The sequence below is a fragment of the Chelonoidis abingdonii genome, chromosome 2, assembly GCF_003597395.2.
Source record: "Chelonoidis abingdonii isolate Lonesome George chromosome 2, CheloAbing_2.0, whole genome shotgun sequence".
Classification (NCBI taxonomy): domain Eukaryota; kingdom Metazoa; phylum Chordata; order Testudines; family Testudinidae; genus Chelonoidis; species Chelonoidis abingdonii.
The window spans coordinates 85,352,314-85,373,594 of NC_133770.1; the positions used below are offsets into that span (position 1 = coordinate 85,352,314).

General features: G+C 43.7%; 1 protein-coding gene across 2 annotated transcripts in view; it reads right to left on the bottom strand.

The window, feature by feature from the left end:
• The window catches only part of LIMD1 (LIM domain containing 1), a 58,884-nt gene that overhangs the window by 34,351 nt on the left and 3,252 nt on the right, over positions 1-21,281 (bottom strand). For both annotated transcript variants that reach the window (XM_032803187.2, XM_032803188.2), the window contains one exon: positions 7,845-7,946. In XM_032803187.2, the coding sequence (XP_032659078.1) occupies positions 7,845-7,946 (102 nt within the window). The remainder of the gene's footprint in view (positions 1-7,844; positions 7,947-21,281) is intronic.

The following is a 21,281-nucleotide window of genomic DNA, read 5'->3' on the forward strand; positions in this document are numbered from 1 at the left end:
GTGGAGGAGAGGGGGGAGAAGGTAAGCATCTCTCATCTTCTTGAATCTGTGGTGCCTATTGGGAAGGGGATTAGAATTCAAAGCGTTTTGGCGTCAGTAAATCTCTCAGGGGTGACCCCGGCGAGGGAAGCCTGGTGGAGGGGGTAAAAAGGAGTGTGTCGTGAGGTTTATTTCTCCTTTGTTTTAATGAATCTTTTCAAGGGATTGGCGTTCTTGGTGGTCCCCAGTGGGAAGCTTTTGGGGGGGACCCAGAGTTGTACCAGGCGCACTGGCAATTCCTGGTTGGTGGCTAGGCCTAATCAGATCTTAAGTTTGGTAATGTAATCTTAAGAGTTAATGCGAAGGGCACCCAGATGTCTGGACGCTCAGGTCCAGCCTTTTGGGGAAAGATGCTTTATGAATAACGTAGCATGCTAGAAAGTTATTGATGAAGTTAGCTTCTTTGGTGCCTAACATTTTGGCGACCAAAACGAACATCTCCTTTACAGGGTATTGTCCTACAAAAGCAAGCTGGAAGGTAATAATTCCCAGATGGGGCAGATAGTCGCTTGGAACCTAAGCCACAACATAATACGCGTGGGTAGCTGTGCAAAAGTGGGGGCATTCAATCAAGGGGAGATTAAGGAAGTCAAAGCTGCAGATCGAGCTGGTTGCCCACTTTTAATTACTTACACGCTCAAGAGATTTGCTGAGCACGACTGTAAATACCTCCGAACAAAAAAAGAAAAGAAGCTTGGAGGAGGTTGATCCCCAATGACAGCGCAATTGCTTGTAGGTAGTTCATATCCATCCTAGAACACAGCAATTATATGCCATCGCCAGGCAGGTTGATTAAGAAACGCATCCTAACCCATAGTCTCTTTGATAATGTGTAACCGGAGTTAAATATAGCCTTGCTTAAACACACCTGGTGAAGAAATATGGCCCATAATAAAGACAAGATGTAAATCAGCCTAATATTTTGCGAAGTGGGATGGATAGACAGGGTCATGCTCCACAGCCCCCCTAGAAAATTAAGTTAATCCTGGCCTTCCTTACAAGTATAATACTCGAATGCGAAAAAAAAAAAACAAAGGTGGCCTAAAAAAAAAAAAAGAAAAAAAAAAAAAAAAGTAATAAAAAAAAAAATAAAACATAAAAAAAAAAGAAAAATAAAAAAAAAAATATAAACCAGCTATGTTAACAGAAATACATTTGAGACTAGTGGGTTAAGAGCTGAGAATGTGCAGGTCACCAATCTATTCAACTCAACATATTTATGTTGAATGAAGTTAATAAGAAACATATCGTAATTGAAAAAATAGAGGGAAATAGATATTACACTAGATGACCATTAACACAAAGCTAATAGCGCTACCATAGGTTAAATGAAACCACTGACAAAAAGTTGTGAAGCAAGTGTACGCTACATCATTCATTTTGTTCCAACTATTCAGCATTTGGGTGAGTTGAGACAACTCCGCATTCACTGGAATAGTGACTGTAATAATTCGATTTTGCCCTCGTTTGTTTGCGCAGAAAGATAAGGCCTCCTAAGATGCGATCCCCTTTCAGCTGAGAAGGAACCAGCGATGTATTTCCCTAACTGCTGAATCCATTCCCCCCTGGGTGCAACATTCTGCTGCCTCTAAGTGAAACGACTGTTAGGTAATCAGTCACTCCCCTCGAGCGCCATCACATCCTCGCATTCTACCTGATGTAACCACACATTGCACTGTACAGGGAGTAACTAATAATCCGCCTCGTTACTCCATTGACTATCCAAACCCAAACTCAATTAGCTGTGACTGACTGAGATCCAGCCAGAGGATAAAAGACTGAGACATTCCAACCTCCAGCTTCTTTCCAAAACACATACCACCAACCCACCTGCGTCATACCTACTTCAATGTTCATAAGACACTCTTATTTATTTGCCCCACCCCAACCTGATGGAAGCAAGTAAGCACCTCACCTAACACATGGGCTGGGAGGCAGCGAACAAATAAACCTCGCTAGGCCTGAAAGGAAGGAGATAGGGATCATAGGCTTATGGGAAAATGAGCAGGGGACATAGACTGCCATTCGACCTACAGCAACAACCAGGCTGAATGATCTTTGTGTAGTTTAGTTACATTTGTCAAAGTTATGTTTTTATGTAAAGAGTTAATGTTGTCCAGCGAAATGTGTCGTCATCCAGCAATCTGCTTTGCCCGAAAACAGGGTTGGCCCTAAACTTACAAAACGGTTGGTACTGCATTGCGAAATACACGGCGTAGAGAAGTGCTTGGTAAGCGCCAGAGAGGCAACAGTGTAAAGCGACGTGGAGCGCAGCTTGTCGTTGTCAGGGTATTTTAGTTAGGGGAAGTTTTAAGAAGCTGCTCTTTTGGCTTAAACTACTGGTCCACTGTAACACTTGCAGGCCACGCCTATAGTCACCTTGAGTCAATAACCCGGCCTTCTAAAGGACATTTACGTAGTAGCTATCGGTCTACTTATCTATCACCCAATCATTATATGACATTTGAGTAGACATTGTAAATATAATTAGAGTGGCTACCGATCGTCTGGTGTTTGCCTGTGTGAATCTCATCAGCTTGAGAGGTGTACTATCTAGTTCTCATTCTCTTATCCAGTATATGTCAGTTGATAAGTACTAGGACTGGTAAGCCAAAAAAGATAAGGCTGATATGTCTGGTGTTTGCCTGTGTGAATCTCATCAGCTTGAGAGGTGTACTATCTAGTTCTCATTCTCTTATCCAGTATATGTCAGTTGATAAGTACTAGGACTGGTAAGCCAAAAAAGATAAGGCTGATATAGGAAGGGAAATGGTTTATTTCTCCTTGTTTTAAGAATCCAAGGGATTTGGGTTCTTGGGGTCCCCAGGGAAGGTTTTGGGGGGACCAGAGTGTACCAGGCACTGGAATTCCTGGTTGGTGGCAGGCTATCAGATCTAAGTTGGTAATTAAGCTTAGAGGTTTCATGCAGGCACCCAGATTTCTGGACGCTAAGGTCCAGATTTGGGAAAGATGCTTATGATATACGTAAGCATGCTAAGAAAGTTATTGATGAAGTAGCTCTTTGTGCCTACATTTTGGCGCCAAAGACATCTCCTTTAAGGGTATCTCTACAAAGCAGCTGGAGGTATAATTCCCAGCATGGGCAGATAGCTCAGCTTGACCTAGCACACTAAAAATAGCAGTGTAGCTGCAGTGGCACAGGTGGGGGCTCCAGTTTGCTGCCCGAATACATACCCAGGGGGTCAGGTGGGGTTGAATTTGGGCAGGTAGATACCTTTAGTATGCGAGATCAAACAGAGCTAGTGCTCCTATGTCTACTTGAGCACTGAGCTGGAAATTACACTTTCAAACTGCTTTGTAGACATTTTCTAAATGTGAATTTCTTCCAGTGTAAGTTTGCTTGGCAGCTTTGATGTTTGTAGGATGTGTGTGTGTGAACAAGCCTTCTCTGAGGGCCTACTTCCCAGAGTTCCCCTTAAATACCGTTACTACACCCAACCCTGCAAACGCTAGAGCATATATATAATTATATTCATGCGAGTTGTCCAAGCGAATGCTATTTAAGTGAGCACAGCATACAGCACTGAGGTTTTACTGAGTAAGTGCTACACTGTATAAAATGAGCCAAATTGTACTCTCACTTACATTTGTATAAATCCAGGATAATTTCACTGAAGTCACTGGTCAAACTCCAGGTTTATACAAGTGAAACTGGGGACGCAATCTGGGTCAGTGGGGTCTGATCCTGCTCCCCCGGAAGTCCATAAGGGTTTTGCCATAGACTTCAATGGGAGCAGGAACAGGCCAATCTTGTGCTTCTAGAATGACTAAGAACACATAATTAATGTCTATATTTGGTGATCCAAAGGCCCTTGCAAATCTCTTCAACTTTTTATTGATTCTAAAATAATTCTGAGTAATGCACACAAAACGACTAATAAACAAACATGACAAAATAGAGCTAATACTTCTGAATTAAAATGAGTGTTAAGACAGGAAAGAGAATGGAACAACCTTAGCAACAACATGTAATGTTTCAAGTGTGTTTCCTTTCCTCCCTTACAACAAATCAGCAAAGGAAGCAGTTACTTTGACCAGAAAGCATGTCCAGTTTTGTTTGTTTGCTGATGACTAGCATGAAAGGAAAGAATCAAACACCTCCCAAAGGTACAACAAAGACTCTTAAAAAAAAAGAAAAAAAAGAAAAAAAAAAAAAAAAAGAGAGAGAGAGAGAGAGAGAGAGTCACACCTACGGCAAGGAACCAAGCAGTAGGAATTTACTGAAACTCCATCCAGTGTGGGCAGCTGAAAGAAAATGAACCAGATTCACCCCTGGCACTTGTGAAGCTGGATGGATGGGTAGCATCTTTTCACCCAGAGGAAAGGCAGACAGTGGAACCCGCGGCCCCCCAGCCTCAGGCTTTACACTGGGTGGGAGAAGCAGGGAGGTGGAGGCCTACGTTCCAGGTCTCCTACCAGCAGAGGTTCCCTTATTGTTGTGCTGATTCAGCACATCCTCTATCTGGCCCAGCCTTTCCTGGTTCCATTTGCTTTGTGGGGTACAATGGCTAGCTCTCTCCAGCAGAGCAAGTATCACAGGAAGCTTGTGTCATTATGTCTATCACCAACGGGCATGGCCCTCCATTTGACTTCCAACAGTTTGTGCTAGCAGAACCAAGGGGTGAATCTGACTGAATAACTAAGGGACACAGCTTTCTCGCTCTGTGGGCCTATCACTAAATCCCACGAATGGTAGCTACACCTCCACGCACATGGACAGCGGAACAGACCCCTACCCAAGGCCAATGCTGCCTATCTACTAGTGCAGAATTATATGTGCAGAATAGGCCAAATTCTGCTCTCAACCAATCGGGATGCAGTGGTGTAACTGAGGAAAGGATTAGGCTCACCATGTGTAAATCATACATCACAGGCAACTACAGGCCTATGTCAGCTGATTGTATCTAATTATAACATCTGGCATAAAGCAATCCGGCTAAATCAGGAATGCCAGTCTATTACATTTCCTAGTATAAGCAAATGGATTTCTGGAGGTCTGTTACACTCCCCATTTCTGACATTAGTCAGGACGTGTTTCCTGTAGTGCATTAAGTTCTAGTATGAAAATAAAAGTTTCTATCCGCTTGCTGAAGCAAGTGAACAGCTACTGGCTGCACAACATATGAAAATGTGGAATTATGGGTTTGATGCCCCTGTTCTCCCCACATGCTGAAATATATTTTCATGAGGGCTCCCATTGGTAGCTTTCGATATGAAATCCTTTGCACTGATTCCTGTCCAGGGTGAGACTTTGGCTACAGCACAGGCAGGGAGAAGCAGTCTATCCCTTGCTGGATTCCAGGTATAGATAAATCCACCTATATCGTCTATTCTGAAATGCAAATAATTTTATCTTCCATTGAAATGTGTTAAAAATAAAAAAGTCTGCGTTTTAGGATCAGCAGTTGAAGCAAATAGTCACTCCTACAGTCAAGAGGGACAAAAGCAAGCCCACCCTGCAGCACATTTGGAAAATGGCTTAACCCTGATTCCTGTTTGCACTGGGCTGGAACAGATGTAAACAAACAGAAATAACTATTTTTAAGCCTTTAATGCCAGTCTCCTTATAAATAGGACACAAGTAACTCTAAAAAGATGATATAATGTCCATATTTACTGAGCAACAGTTGCACAGTGGTAATTTTGGAAGCTCAGGACAGCCAGACCTCACTATTGAACTATTTTTAACAGGAGCCTAGGATGGAATGAAGGTTTGGGTTCCACTGGCAAAGCTCTGGCAGGGGGTTATGAACAGGTATTGCAGAGGATTCCAAATAAACTGAGAATAGGAGGTGAAAAAGGAAGAAGCTGCTTTCTGAATGTTCTAAAAATAGATGTCATCTGTATTCATATCTTTGATCATATGACAGGGGAACAGTCTATAAATGAAAAATGTAAGCGAGCAATGCAGTAAGCTTTTAACAGCTGTTCAATGAGCACAGTTCAAGTTTCAACTATTATTAAAAAACATGTATGCAGCTCTGTAAATTTACCTCACACTTCACAGCTATAGATAAGACATTCCCTACAGCCTTGTTGAGCTTACAATTCTAAATGCAACAGAGGAAGAAATCCTTATATTGGAAAATAAAACTCCAGCTATGCAAATACACTGTGTGGTTTTTACTATTGCAAAATACACCATAAGGAGCTACATTTCTAAATACATACTAACAGCTACAGGGACATATAATGTACAGAGCACAGGCTTTAGAATCAAGAGAACGGTGCTAGTTCTAGCTCTGCCATAGACTTCCTGTGTGTTCATGGCAAAATCACTTAGTCTTTCTGGGCCTGTTTCTCCATCGGTGAAATGGAGCTAATACAAATTACGAGGCCGATGAATTAATCGCAGTAAACTCACACGATTAACTAAAAAAATTAACTGTGATTAATCGCCGTTAAACAATAGAATTCCAATTGAAATGTATTAAATATTTTTGGATTTTTTCTACATTTTCAAATGTATTGATTTCTGTTAAAACACAGAATACAAAGTGTATAGTGCTCACTTTATATACCAGGGCTTTGGAGCGAAGCCTGGAGCTGGAGCATGGAGCAGCTCTAAAGTAGTGGAGCTGCAGGTTTTTGCCTGGAGCTGGAGCAGAGTACCTTCCAAAATCTGAGAGGGACAAGATGTGGCGAATGCTTGCAGAGGTCTCAAAAGAGCAACACACAGATGCGGAAACTACAGAACCCAAACCATCAGAAAAGAAAATCCACTTTCTACTAGTGGCATCTTACTCAGATGATGAAAATGAACATGCATCAGTCCACTCTGCTTTGGATCATTATCAAGGAGAACCTATCATCAGCATGGACCCATGTCCTCTGGAACGGTAGCTGAAGCATGAAGGTACATATGAATCTTTAGCACATCTGGCATGTAAATATCTTGTGATGCCGGCTACAACAGTGCCATGCGAACACCTGTTCTCACTTTCAGGTGACATTTTAAATAAGACATGGGCAGCATTTATCTCCTGCAAATTGTAACCAAACTTGTTTGTCTGAGAGATTGGCTGAAGTAGGACTGAGCGGACTTGTAGTTCTAAAGTTTTACATTGTTTTATTTTTGAATGCAGTTATTTTTTGTATATAATTCTACATTTATAAGTTCAACATGCATGGACACAGCTGAAACAAGTCTAATAATCAGGTCAGGGATATAAAAACTTGACTGAGACAAAGTGAAGTTAGAAGGCAAATTAGCTCCAATTCTAAAAAGCTGTGTTTACTTTACAATGCCTATAGCGATACATAATTTAATTTAGGGCCCAATCCTGCTAGCCTTTCACATGCAGCACTCTCATATCTGGTTCTCAGATTATATAGTCTGGGCAGGGAATCTGTCTTAGAGACATTGAGATTTTAAGGCCAGAAGGGATCATAGGAGCATCTAGTGTGACACACACAGCTCAGGCCATGGAATTTCACCCAGTGATTCCTGCATCTAGTCTTCTAGGTCTATGAAGTTCTGTGCATAAGATACAGCTGCATTGGTAGATAACAGGCACTTACAAATACTCACAGGGCTTTATCTTGCTTCACATACCATATAGTAAAAGGCAGGCATAACCCAAAATACCTAATCTAAATGACATGCAAGAACTAATGTGAAAAAGCAGAGCTGCAGCAGAATCCATCAGGTACATACAACCTGCCATGTAAATAAATAACTACATCATATGTTTTGAAAAGATCTGAAAACCCATTTGCTGTAAAGTTCCATTACCATGTGTATGCAATGTTGCCCTTTACTATATAGGCAAAGATACACTTACTGCATGCTCCACAGGTGAAGCAGCCATCATGGTAGAGATTCCCCATAGCTTGGCAAGCCTGGTTTGCTCCATACACACCTTGGCTGCACTTCACGCAGGTTCCTGAAAATGAAATAAAGACAAAGAGAGATCAGAGGTAGAATGTATTAACATGACAAGTGCACATAAAGGAAAGAGATGGCCTAGCTGCAGAGGATCTTTACCTGCACCAGAAGCACTGGCTCATTAATATGTGTGTCTCAATTAGCGAACAGAAGAAGTTAGACACAGTTATCGCAGCAGGGGAAGCTAGGCGATTTCAGTATTATACACCATGCAAACTATTGTTAAAGGCAGGGGAGGCTCCAGGCACCAGCACGCCAAGCGCGTGCCTGGGGTGGCAAGCCACGGCGGGGCGCTCTGCCAGTCACCGCGAGGGCAACAGGCAGGCTGCCTTTGGCGGCATGCCTGAGGAGGGTACGCTGGTCTCATGGCTTCGGCGAACTTCCCACAGGCGTGCCGCCGAATCCGCAGAACCGGGGACCTCCCGCAGGCAAGCCGCCAAAGGCAGCCTGCCTCCCATGCTTGGGGCGGCAAAATATCTAGAGCTGCCCCTGGTTAAAGGCTGATGCTATCATCAGATTTGTGGAGTGCACATCACTGTAAATAATGTAAAAGAGTATCTCAAGACCCAGTTTCCTACACTTATTCCCTTCCCTCCCCACACCCACCCTTTCCCAACCACCTCACACACACAATAAAAAAGAAAACATCGGAAAGGCTTGAAGGTAGTGAAACTTGTTTGGTTGTTCAATGACAAATAGCTTTCACTACTTCAGTGTAGAATGTACCTTTTGATTGCCACAATATCTTAAGGAAACTAGGATTCCTCTTTAATTGAGCAATTTAAATCTTCATCTATTTCAGTTTACTACCGCTTCTGATGAACATAAAAATCATGAGACTGCCCATTAATCCAGCCTCTAGACTAAACATCAAAATCCCATCTCTTCCCTTTCCCAGATACCTTCTGAAAGGGAAGTCTCAATGTGAATATTATCTCTATATAATGTATCCCGGGCCAGATCCTCCCCCATCTCCCCCCAGTTCATTTAAAACAATTCCATCTGGTGGAACAGATGTTTGCTGGCAATACAAGTAAGTTTGTATGGACCTGATTCTCAGAATAGCTAGTATGGACTTGATTCTCAGAATACCTGTGGAATGAAGTACAGCCAGTGCATGCACACATAGATTTAGTTTTAGGAGCCAAAACTCCACCTATATGTTGGCTCTGAATAAGATAATCATAATTACAAAGGCTAGCCTGAGCTGGAGCACAAAACCACCCACATTCAGTGTGCTATTACAGAGGAAATGTAAAATGAAACTGAATGCTTTGACTGTGAGGGTGATGGGGGCAACCTTTGCAAACCAGAAAGACTAGCCTGCGTCTTTGTCTTACTCCTATTGCTCAGCCAAGTAAGACTAACACAGATCTCCAGATGGGCTCTGTTGCGAAGCAGCACCCCAGCTCTCCAAACACTCCCCACCGCAAGCAAGAGGTCAAGGAGGACACAGAGCCTTGGCTTTACTCCCTCTCACTGGGGAGAGTAGCTGGCCAGGCCAGGAGGAGGAGTAAATATCCTTTCAAGGGCTGCAGTAACATACCCTCTCCCCCAACCAAGAAGCAAACAAGAGCCAGAGAGGAATATCTCTGAAGCATGGTGCCTTTTGGGGCAGTGCGGTTTACGCATTGCCCTTTGGTCAGCCTTGTGCCTAGAGGGACAATGTAGCCCCATGCAAGTAATTTGTAGATGGGTTTACCTAGCTGTTTAGTGAAAAATGAATGTGTTTTTTTATTATTGCTGTGTATATAACAGCCTGAATGATGCGTGATGCTGGGCAGGCAAATAAAAAAAGGACAGGGCCTTCCATCAAGGAGTCTACTATTGAAAGCCCCATGCATGAGCAGTCCCATTGAACATCAGTGAGGCTATAAAAGCATGGAGCTGCAGGAATGAGGCCTTGAATAGACACAGCACAGTAAAAGATGGCAATAGAGGAGAGGGGAGTGTATAGGAGGAAGAGGAAGGCTATAGCAAGGAAAGATTACAAGAAGTACTTGAGGTTATGTCAGACCCCTTTTAAAAATTAATATATTTCAATTTGGGGCAGTGCCCAGCAGGCCCGGCTCTAGTGTTTTTGCTGCCCCAAGCGGCTGGTAAAAAAAGAGCCACGTTCAGCGGCAGCTCTACCCCTGCTTCTTCTACAGTGGCAATTCGGCGGCAGGTCCTTTGCTCCGAGAGGGAGCGACGGCCCCGCCGCGGAATTGCGGCCCAATGGCCACCCCCTCTTGATTGGCTGCCCCAGGCACCTGCTTGCTATGCTGGTGCCTGGAGCCGGCCCTGGTGCCCAGTGATAGCTGGACTTGGCCTTGTATCTTCCTTGAGAGACAGACATTGCCTCACAAGCAATAAAAACCTCCAGTTGGTCTGCTTTGCCCTCTCCCTGCAGCCACAGAGAAAAGGCAGCCTAGGGCATGTTTAATGACTGCCTAGCACACTTGGCCCCCATTTGATTTCCAAAGAAATCTTTTTTTGATAATGAAAAGAGATCACAATTAGATCCATTTCCATGAGCCACGTACTACTGAGGCTTCTCTCCTTCCTCAGTCTAAAATGAACATGGCAATAATGGGACCAGAAATTCTGCAGCTGAATGGGAATTTTACCCATTACAAATTATTGCTACTTTCCTATGTTCAAAAACAGCACAAGCATAACAGAGGGTTCGGATGATGCACAGCAAACTACATGTTTTGAGGGGAAGGGAAATCACCCTCATCAATTTCCTTCATGGTTTTTGAGTTGGAATATTCCTCGTTTCTCTAATACTGTATAGAATCCACGATGAAAGGCATGCCGGAAAGCCGCTGTCAGACTGACAGAGAAGGGGAAGTTATTGTCTCAAAATAAACATCATGTGGAGCTAGCTTGTCTGTGCTAAGCGTTATCACATGCTCACCACAGACCAGTTTTAATGCAGGGCCAGCTCTGTCTCCACAATGTTGTAATCTACGTTTACGTCACTTACCTTTACTTTTAACCAAGAGAGGTGGTACAGACCTGGGGTTGATTTCTGCCTCTGCCGGGTGATCATGGGAATGTCACTTCACCTTCCTGTGACTTTGTGGCCTGGTCTACACTGGGAGGGACGGGGGGAGGGGGGGGAATTGATCTAAGTTATGCAACTTCAGCTACGTAAATAATAGACATACTTAGATCTACTCACCACAGTGAAGACACTGTGGTGAGTCGACTGCTGCTGCTCCCCCTTCGACTCCGCCTGCGCCTCTCGCTCCGCTGGAGTACAGGAGTCGACGGGAGAGCACTCGGGGGTTGATTTATTGCATTTAGACTAGACAGGATAAATCGACCCCCGCTGGATCAATCGCTGCCCACCAATCAAGCGGGTAGTGTAGACATACCCTGTTTCTCCTGCCACCCTTTGTCTGTCTGATGTATTCAGACTGTAAAATTCTTTGAAGTAGGTACTGTCTCTTACTATTCCTCATGGATAGTGCCTAGCACAGCAAGGTCCTGGCTTCATTTGGGGTCGGAAGGCACTATTGACTTAACTGATTACATAGCTGATATAAGGTTCCAAATGAATTTTAAGCGATTGAAAGTCTGGTCCATGTTAGGAATAAAACTAACCTATCTGCAACAGCGTCCAAAAGGCAGCGTCAACTATGGCTCTGGCAGAACCATACTGGCTATGGATTTTTTGCAAACATTTCTCCCTCTTGCTAACACTAGTATCAAGTTTTCATTATTCCATGGTAAAAATGCCTGAGACTTGTCTACAGCTACACTTGCACCATTGCTAAAAAGCAGATACTACTCTTCCTACTACACAGTATCCCTGAGCATGGAAAGCACATTACAGTGCACTAGGCTAGAACTCTGAAAACTGTTACAAACACAGTTCCAAGCCCTAGCGTGGTCAGATCCAAAGAGCAGAACGGGAAAGAATCCAATCATAAGGCTGAGAAGAATAGAAAGCTATTCTACTTGTCCAAGTGTGGTCTGAACAAACACACCAGCTGGTTATGGATCCATACCAACATGCCAGTCATTTGGCAAAACTTCTTGGATCTTCTCAAACAGAGAGCACAGCTAGTTTAGATATTTATGAAAATCTGCATTATCTGAAAGTAAAACAGGATGGAGAGAGAATGGAAGATAAGCTAAGTTTTGTAGGCATTTGGGGCATAAAAAGAGGAAAACCTGACCTTTCAAATGCATATATAGCAAGTCAAAGTCTGATACAGCCCAACATTTTGTCCTGTCATCTGACATACATAGCTCAAAGCTGATTTGTAAGATTCCCTCTTGCCATCCTGAACCAAGGCTGCAGATTTTGCAGTTTTAAGATCCTTCCATGGCAGTTACTGGTCTTTCTGCAGAATCTACACTTCTACCCCAATATAACGCAACCTGAGACAACACGAATTCAGATATAGTGCGGTAAAGCAGCGCTCCAGGAGGGGTGGGCTGCGCGCTCCGGCAGATCAAAGCAAGTTCAATATAACACGGTTTCACTCATAACGCGGTAAGATTTTTTGGCTCCCGAGGACAGTGTTATATCACGGTGGAGGTATATCTATTTTATTTAAAAGGTGCCTAACTTTTTCCCTTGTACATGCAAATGTACTTTTTCTCCATTAAGCCTCCAGAACATAATTTCTTCCTCTCCAGAAAGTGCCCAGACACTCAATATGAATTAGTAACAACAACAACTACAATTCAGAGAGGGAAAACATCTGTAAACCTCATAGGCCAAGTCTACTGAAAAGTACTAAAATAGTTTTAGCCAAATTATGCCCCACCCTGATGGAGCTGTCTGTGCTGCTTAATTGCTTAACACCTAATGCACCAGGCATGTAGGACAAAAACATACCTTCCTTGCTGCATCATGTAATGGATAGATCTGTGTGAAAGTGCCAATGGTCCAATGGAATGTTGGCACACAGTGTAACACGGCAGCTATTTAATTTCCTGCAAGGCTATCCTTAGCCAAATGACAGCAGCACAAGAAAAGTGAGCAAATAAATCTGTTAGTCTTTACGGCACCACTGGACTCCTTGTTGTTTTTGTGGATACAGACTAACACAGCTACCCCTTTGGTACTCACCATCCAGTTCATTTCACAGAGTTGCTGAATTCCAATCCGAGGTGGTGCTATTTAAACGCTGCCATTATCATGATCAGTGACAACCTATCACACTACAGACCCCAAGGTTCTTTTAAAAACAAAAAACTGGGCCAAATTAAACTTTGGTGTAATTGCTCCAGGGATGGGTGTTCACTTCTATTACTATGCTAAGGTGATGTTAGCAATGTATTTAAGAAAGCCTTTACCTCTCATTTTAACCTGACTCCTTCGAAAGAAAAAAAAAACCAGAATTAATTATAATTTTTACCTGACACTATTCAGTCTCTACAACCCTCCCAGCTCACCCCCTACTGCCATGATGAACCTGGTCTTTCAGGTCTGCTCTATGCTAGGACAAACCTATCACTGATGACAGGCACCAGCAACACATACGCTGAGCTACTGCCGATCACAGGTTAATTGCCAGAGGAGAGCAGTACACACAGTGTTCAACTCCATTTCAGAACTGTAGTTATGCCCTGCTCCAAGCAAGTCCTAACTCATGTTTTGTAATGCTGCTGAGTGTGCTTTCTACTGGCCTACACTAACAGTTTAACGGTCATCACCATCAGTTCAGCTACATGTCACTGATGCTCACCAGCAGCAACAAGGAAATTTCCAACTATAGATTAGGCCTGAGTAAAAGTGGAGAAATCTTATTCCTCAACTTCAAGCATAAGGCTGAATACTGTATATATGCTTACATTTCAAAAATGGGGGCCTTAGTAGGATGCCTGTATTCTGCACTGGGATGCTTAGAGCTGCACATCATTTAGGCAAGCAAGTGCCAACCTAAGCATCTAAAAATATAGCATGAAGATGTTCTATTAAATTATCCACATCTGAAAATCAGGTAACACAATGCAACCCTGCACAATGTATTATTAAAATGTACTCTAAGGTATCCCTTTCGTCAGCACTGACAAGCCTGAAAAAATCACGTATGTGAAGTGCTAGCAAGTTCACACTCAAGTGCACTGGGAGAATGGTAGCCATATTTGGAAAGGGAAAAGCCATAAATTGCTGATTTCAGTTTAGTTTCTGCTTCTAGGGCAGCTTGCCTCTGAACAACAAAGAAGTCACTGTTCCATTTAGCATCATGTGGAAAGCAACTGCCCCAAGTTACATCTGAGGCTCTGAACAACAAGATCTTTGGAGTACAGCTGGGACTGAAAACAAGCCCTGCGAGCTGTGTCCCAACTCTTACACTTGGTTTATTCATTTTAATTCATCAGAAATGCTGCCACCGGAAACAGCCCAGGCTCACATGTCCAGCAGCTCAGAAGAGATCCCAGAGCTGCCAGAAGCAGAATCTGATCTTCTGGTATCATCTGAAATGTCACTCCCCTCCACTAAGTTCAACAATTGGATTTCTGTTTGCCACAAATTTCAAAGTCTAAACAACATTTTCTCCTCCAAATGTTGCTACTTTACTTCTAATTCCTTGCAATCGCTAATTTACTAATGATGTTGCTGAATGATAGCATTCTGTACGACTGATTGGGGCATTACACCTCCATCCACCAAAGTCTGTTCAGCTAGAAAGCAATAAGACAGTTTTTCAATGACCTTTTGGGACATAGAGTCCAAATCAAAATACTTCACTGCCACCTTTACATCTGTGCCCACCTGTATTTCCTCAGCAGGAACCCTAAGCCACAGAGGGGAGAATGTGAGGATGTGATACTTTGGATCAGACAATAGGCCACATTCTGCCATTTCACCGATGATGAGGAGACAGCATGGGCATGACTCAGGGTAGACTTGGGCGATATAAGTCCAAAGTGATAAAGAGACACTTTACTGGGTCAAAATCTGGAGTTGGCATTTAGCAATTGTGTGGATCTTATTCTTCTCATTTATTCTCTATAACCCTTTACGCCTACATTTGCTTCTGATAACTAATTTCATTCTTCATCGGCAGTTTTAACAGTTATTCAGCTATTACGTTGCTTCCAGAATTACAGCCATTAATATTAACTAAAGCTTGTTCGTGGCCCCTCCTTATAGCTGGCTAGATTTAAGTGGAATAAATTAGTCGCATTTGGAAAGAAAAATCAAGTTGTTTTCATTTAAACGTCTCCAATACATGTTCTGTATGTTCTTTCCCATATATTTGTACCCAAGAGCTACAAGCGTCATGGTCTTGCTTTTGTGTCAAGGTCCAGAGTAACACCGCCCCCACCTTTTTTCTTCTGTTGTTCCCATCTCACCCCTATGCTCCATCAATTATGAGTCTTGACTGCTGCCTGGCCACTACTGTCTTCTCATTCTCCCTCCTGAAAACCCATTTCTACCATGAGGACCACAAGCTAAGTCAACAACACAACATATATATTATAAAAGAAGAAAGGAAGGACACACCTTGCTTCCTCATGTTGCACACATTCCCCTTCCCAAGTAACACTAACCTTATTCCTCTAACTCCTGACCTTCCCCATACCCCAATTCTGTTTTGTGGTTGCACATTTCACGGAGTCATGGCTACATTAGAACGTACTACCACCACCACAACCACCTAGGTCTTTTTTGGTGCTTTCCCTCAGTAGATCTCAAAGTGCTTTACACAGGAGGACAGCGCCATTATCACTGTTAGCTCTTTGGGGCAGGGGCCTGTGTACTGAGAGGTGCTTGGTAGGCCTTTGAGTGCTACAAAACAACAGTTAACAATAATGCTCCTCAAAGAGCCAATTTCCAAAGCGGAAGGGAGGCTCATGTGAATAGTGAGTCCTTGGCAAATGCGGCTGCATACCTGTTCAATTAGCACTCAGTGGTTGGCGCAAGTCTGCTCACGTGTAGATAATTGTGTATGCAAAGAGAAAACAGGTAACTACATGCAATTCTTCCACATTACCCATAGTCTGTGTACTTGTGAAAACTTGGTCCAAGGTGTTTAAAGCCCCTAGGCCTGATTCACAGTTATCCTACACCTTGTGGTGTCATTTACGCTTGTGCAAAGTGAGCACAAAACATCACCATTCTGATTTGGTGGCATTTTACCTTCACACTGCACTGGTGCAAAAGATACACCAAGTACAGGGCAGAATGAATCAGGCTCCATATCTTTTGCCGCCTTGCCCTCACCACCACCACTGTTGATCCTGAGTCACTGCTCTCTCTCGTGCTTTAAAATAGATTTTTTTTTTTTTTTAAACACAACCTCTAGTTCAGCTTCCAGGAGAGGGAAGGAGAGACATATACAGCTTTAATCCTGAAGAGTAATATCCCAGGCAAATATTTATTCACTTGCTTCCTTGCACAGAGATAAGCTTTGTGCTGTCCACAAGTGTACTAATTCACATTCTGAAACAAGGAATGTTGGAAGAGTTACTGCATGATACCACTCTTCCCGCCTCCCTCTCCCTGCACCCCACACATGAAACTTCTTCCAGCTTCAGAGCTTTTCGAGCAACAGGCATGCATCTAGCAGGCAGAAATGAACACATTCACACATTTCCAAAGGGAAAGCTGCCCTTATCTCCAGCCCACAAAGTCTGCATGTAAAAGAAACCTCAGAAAATTCTTCTGTTTTTACCTGAGGTTCTCATTGCAGCAGCCCTCAAATTATCTTTTTAGCATCTGTCACGTTTTGGTAGCAATATCAGCTATTGGATTGCAATGACTGCGCAGTGAAACACCAAGTTCACTGCACAACTGCCCTCTGTGCTGACAACTAATTATATCCATCTGCATGTGCTAAGATTCCAAATATCCACTTGGGTTAAATGATTCATCTTGAGTTCTAATTTGGTGAAAAATCCTCAAACCCAATTACATGATCCACTCTGCTTGCCTGCTATAAAGCATCTCTGTGTTCAGCTTCAAACTAGGATGCCTGAGGCTCTGATAAAATACCAGCTTATCAGCTCCACTCTGAGTAGCAATGAGAGGATTTAGACCTTAAAAACCTAAAAATCACGCATAATACGAAAAAAACACATCAAGTTTGTTTTAAAATGCTACTGATAACCAGTGTCTTTAAAACACTAAGAGCCATATTTCCATCTGTGGGCGCAAGAGGTACACTCATTATGTGTGTGCGCACCTGTTTTACCTGCAAAAACCTGAGTTTGTACATGCAAACGGGGTAACTGCACATACAAATGGACAGTCAGGCACACTGGGCTTAATCACGTTCCATTGAAATCAACAGTAAAATGTCTATTGGCTTCAGTGGTGCATGACAAGGCCTGGAACTGTCTGATTTTCATTCAGAAGTCTGTGTTCTCTTACAACACAGTGGGCACATGCACATTTCTGCAGTCCACCTGCTGTGCTCACACCTGGAAATCTGGCCTTAACTTTAGCTAGTGAGAGAAGATGAGAAAATTTCAAAGGAACCTAAGGAAAAAGTTAAGCATCCCAATACCACAGAAATGCATTCGATTCAGGCACCTAGCTCCTTCAGGCTTCCTTGACAATGGCCGTCTAAAACTTTAATAAAATCAAAAGTTAATTTCCAGATCTGTCTCATGTGGACTCAGGGCTCTTTCTCCACTGTAGTAGAAATAGACCCCTCAAAGATTTTTATTCCTAGAAGCCTTTGATTTTGACTATACAGATAGCCCCTCAGATTCCTTATGTCTCTTTTGAATACAGCATAATCCATTGCAGTGAAGTCAGCATTTCAGAAAACACTCTTAAAACAAACTAACAAAAGCCAAAAAAGCTCTGGAGACCCAAGCAGGACTCATTTTTCTGACACTGCTTATATGTATGTATTATTCAAAAATCCTGACTTCTTTGGTTCTTTCCTTCCTTTCCCATACCATATATGGTTTGGGAAGCCAGAAGTATTTTGTATGGCAATCTTGTGTTGGCTAATAACTCAACAGTTTGTTACTCCTCAGAGTAATCCTAACTATACTGGATTTAGTCTTTTTTTTTTTTTTTATAAAAAAAAGTTTGTTTACCAAAAAGTTGATTTTCACACAGTGGCAGATACAAAATCTCCCTTGTTAAGAGCAGAGCTCTTTATTAAAAACATCCATTCCTGACAGAAGTAGAATAAATGATAAATGTTGTTCTTTAAAAATCTCACCTATGTTTCGAATAGCATTTCAGATTACCAAACATGAAAGCATTTACAGAAACAATCATTTGCACTTGTGTCTCTAGCCAATATCAATTCCTGGTTCTGAGGTAACAGCAGAGGTGTTGCATTTGAGTTCACAATAATGCAGAGGAACGTTTAAAACAAAAACAAACGGCTATTTTTTTAAAAATCATTGTTACACAAAAAAATTTTTTCAATACAAAGTTTTGGTAGCTCGAGGAACTAGCTTAGTGAAGAAACAGATTTGTAATACAGTACTTAGAATTTCTTGAGTCAACTTGCCGTATGCAACATAGCTATAGCCATGTTGGTACCAGGTTATTAGAGATACAAGGTGGGTGAGGTAATCTCTTTTATTGGACGAACTTCTGCTGAGAGAGTAGAGACAAGTGAGAGAGACAAGCTTGGGTGCCTCTTATGTGTCTCTCATCAACAGAAGTTGGTCCAATAAAAGATACTACCTCTCTAGAGACAATTCAGTGCTTTATCCTTGAGTAACAAATAGTATACTGAATGCATAAAAGTGAAAATGAGAGAGAGAAGAAGACAGCAATAGTTTATAATACTTCTCCCTTTCAAAATATTCCAGGAAGTCACCATTAAACCTCCCTTCATAGATCTGGAACTCAAAACTGCTGCAAATTCTATTTCTTCCCCTAGCATTTCTGCTCCCATATGCATGTTATTCTCAGTTGGCTGCATTGCCCATCCCCATGTATAGCTTCCTAGTAGGAGTTTGTCACTGGAACCTACTGGGAATTAAGGAGCCTCCATCTCTTTTCCCCCTCCCCAGGAGCCTGATTAAAAATAATTCAGTGGACCCACTATATAGACCTCATTGCACATTACCATTACATCACCACACGCTTCCTGAAAGTTAAAAAGCACATATCTTGCATTATTAAAGGTGGAAAAAATCTAGTTATCCATTACATCCATCTGCTCTGACATGCACCTACTTCCCATACACACATTAGAGTATGTATAGCCTAGCTCCTTTGTTCACTCATTGAAACCAGCATGAATCCAAAATCCAAGAAGCATCCTCTATTGAAGAGAATCTCACAGCTTAGTCAGTGGAGCATTCTATATTCAGAGTAGAGGAATAGTATTTCAAACACTATCCTAAAAAACAGCAAAAAGAACACAAGACACTGCCATCCAAAATGATTAAAGTAAAAAAAGAGTTTGTCAGATCGTTATCATGTGACAATAGGCATTTTACTCTATCTGCCCTTTCCCTGGACTAAATTTGATTACAACTATACTCTGTTGGGGGAACATCACATACTGATATTCTGGAATATATTTTCCATGTAGTTCTCAACCAACCATTGGGAGAAACAATCTATATGTCCTTCGGATACCAATAGTGGCAACTACCTAGCTTGCACAGTAGTTTATTGTGAAGTTCATAGTAATGTTAGCAAGAATAGAGCGCTTAAGTATTATTGGTGTATAGACTGCCTGTGCTGGCACCAGCAATAGTGGCCTTCAGAGAGCAGCAAGAGTAAGCTGAAAGCGTGAAGTCCTTCTCCTGGTTTGTGTTTGTAAGCCTGCACAGGATGAAGATGCACAGAGGTGAAAAATGTTACTTCATATTAGGAAAAAGAGTTCAAGCTACTGCTACATTTGGGATGTTCAACCCATGTATCTAATGGCATGTCTACACTACAAATTTAAGTCAACATACAGCTGCCGCAGTAATTACTGTGGTTTTTCATGTCTACACTACCCTCCTTCTGTCAGTGAGAGCATCCTCACTAGGAGTACTTGCACTGATTTAAGAGGGGCAGTGTGGGGGCCTGAGAGCATGGACTCTCAGCTGTTGGTGGAGCTCCTTGCTCCAAGCCCAGATGACGGTCAGGCTCAGAGCGGGGACCTGAGAGCCCAGGCAGCAGCCAGGCCACTTAAGTTCCCTGTAAGCTTACAGCTATTTAGCGCTGTGCAGGTGCTCAGGGAACCCGCCCAGGGACCTGCTGCAGCCAGGGAAGGGGCATCCCTCCCCTGGCTCCTACCTAGCCTGGCCCCCAACCTGCTACGGCAATGGCACCCCTTCCTCCAAGCCCGGGCACAGCCCAGGCCAGACCCAAGCAGGGCCAGGGTAGTCCAGACCCAGCCGCAAACGGTGCAGCCCTCCCCAAGCCCGGACTTGCTAGGGCCGGGGGAGGGGCACTTATCTTGCAGCCCCAGCCCCAGAGCTGCTGCAGTGGGGAGAGGTGTCTCTTCCCCCACAGCCCAGGTGCTGCTGCGGGTAGAGAGAGCTACAGGGAGTCCTCTCTCCCCACCATAGCCCCTGAGCAGCCTCCTGCACCCAAACCCCAACCCCACCCCAGAATCCGTACCCCCAGCCAGAGCCCTCACACCCCAACCCTCTGCCCCAGCCCTGAACCCACTCCCACACTCCGAACCCCCCAGCCCCACCCCCACCACATGAATTTTGTTATGTGCACCAATATGAAGGTGATGTGTCACACATGACCTTCATATTGGTGCACATAACAACATTCATTCCACACATGGGTGAGAAAAATTAGAGGGAACACTGCCTCTCCTCCCCCAAACGCACCCCGGAGTGACAGCCTGAGCTGTGATCCCGCATGAGGTCCACAGCAGGGAGGCAGCAGCCTTTCTTGTCAATTTCACAGCTCCAGTAAGGAGCCCTGAAATTGACAGTTATGATTGCCACAGCTGATCTAAGGAACACAGTTTCTACATCAGATGTGAGCAAACTACAGCCTGTGGGCCAGATCAGGACCGTCCTCCCTGGCCCCTAAGCTCCCGGCCAGGAAACCTAGTCCCCAGCACCTCCCCTGCTGTCCTCCCTACCCCGCAGCCAAGCCACACTCTGGCCCGCTGATCCCACTGGGCAGTGTGGGGAGCACAGCTGGCTCTGGCCAAGTGTTGCGGCTGTGAGCTCATGCTGCTGGTAAGGCGGCGGAGAGTGGGGGGGGTTGGGTAAGGGATGGGTGGGGGAGGGGGGGCAGTCAGGGAGGACGGAGCGGTTGGATGGGGCAGAGGTTCTGGACGGGCAGTCAGGGGATGGGGAACAGGGAGGGGTGGGAGTCCTGGGGGGCCTGTCAGGGGGCAGGGAGTGGGGGGAGGTTAGATAAGGGGGTGGGATCCCGGGGGGCAGTTAGGGCTGGCGGACCCCGGGAGGGATGGTCAGGGGACGAGGAGCA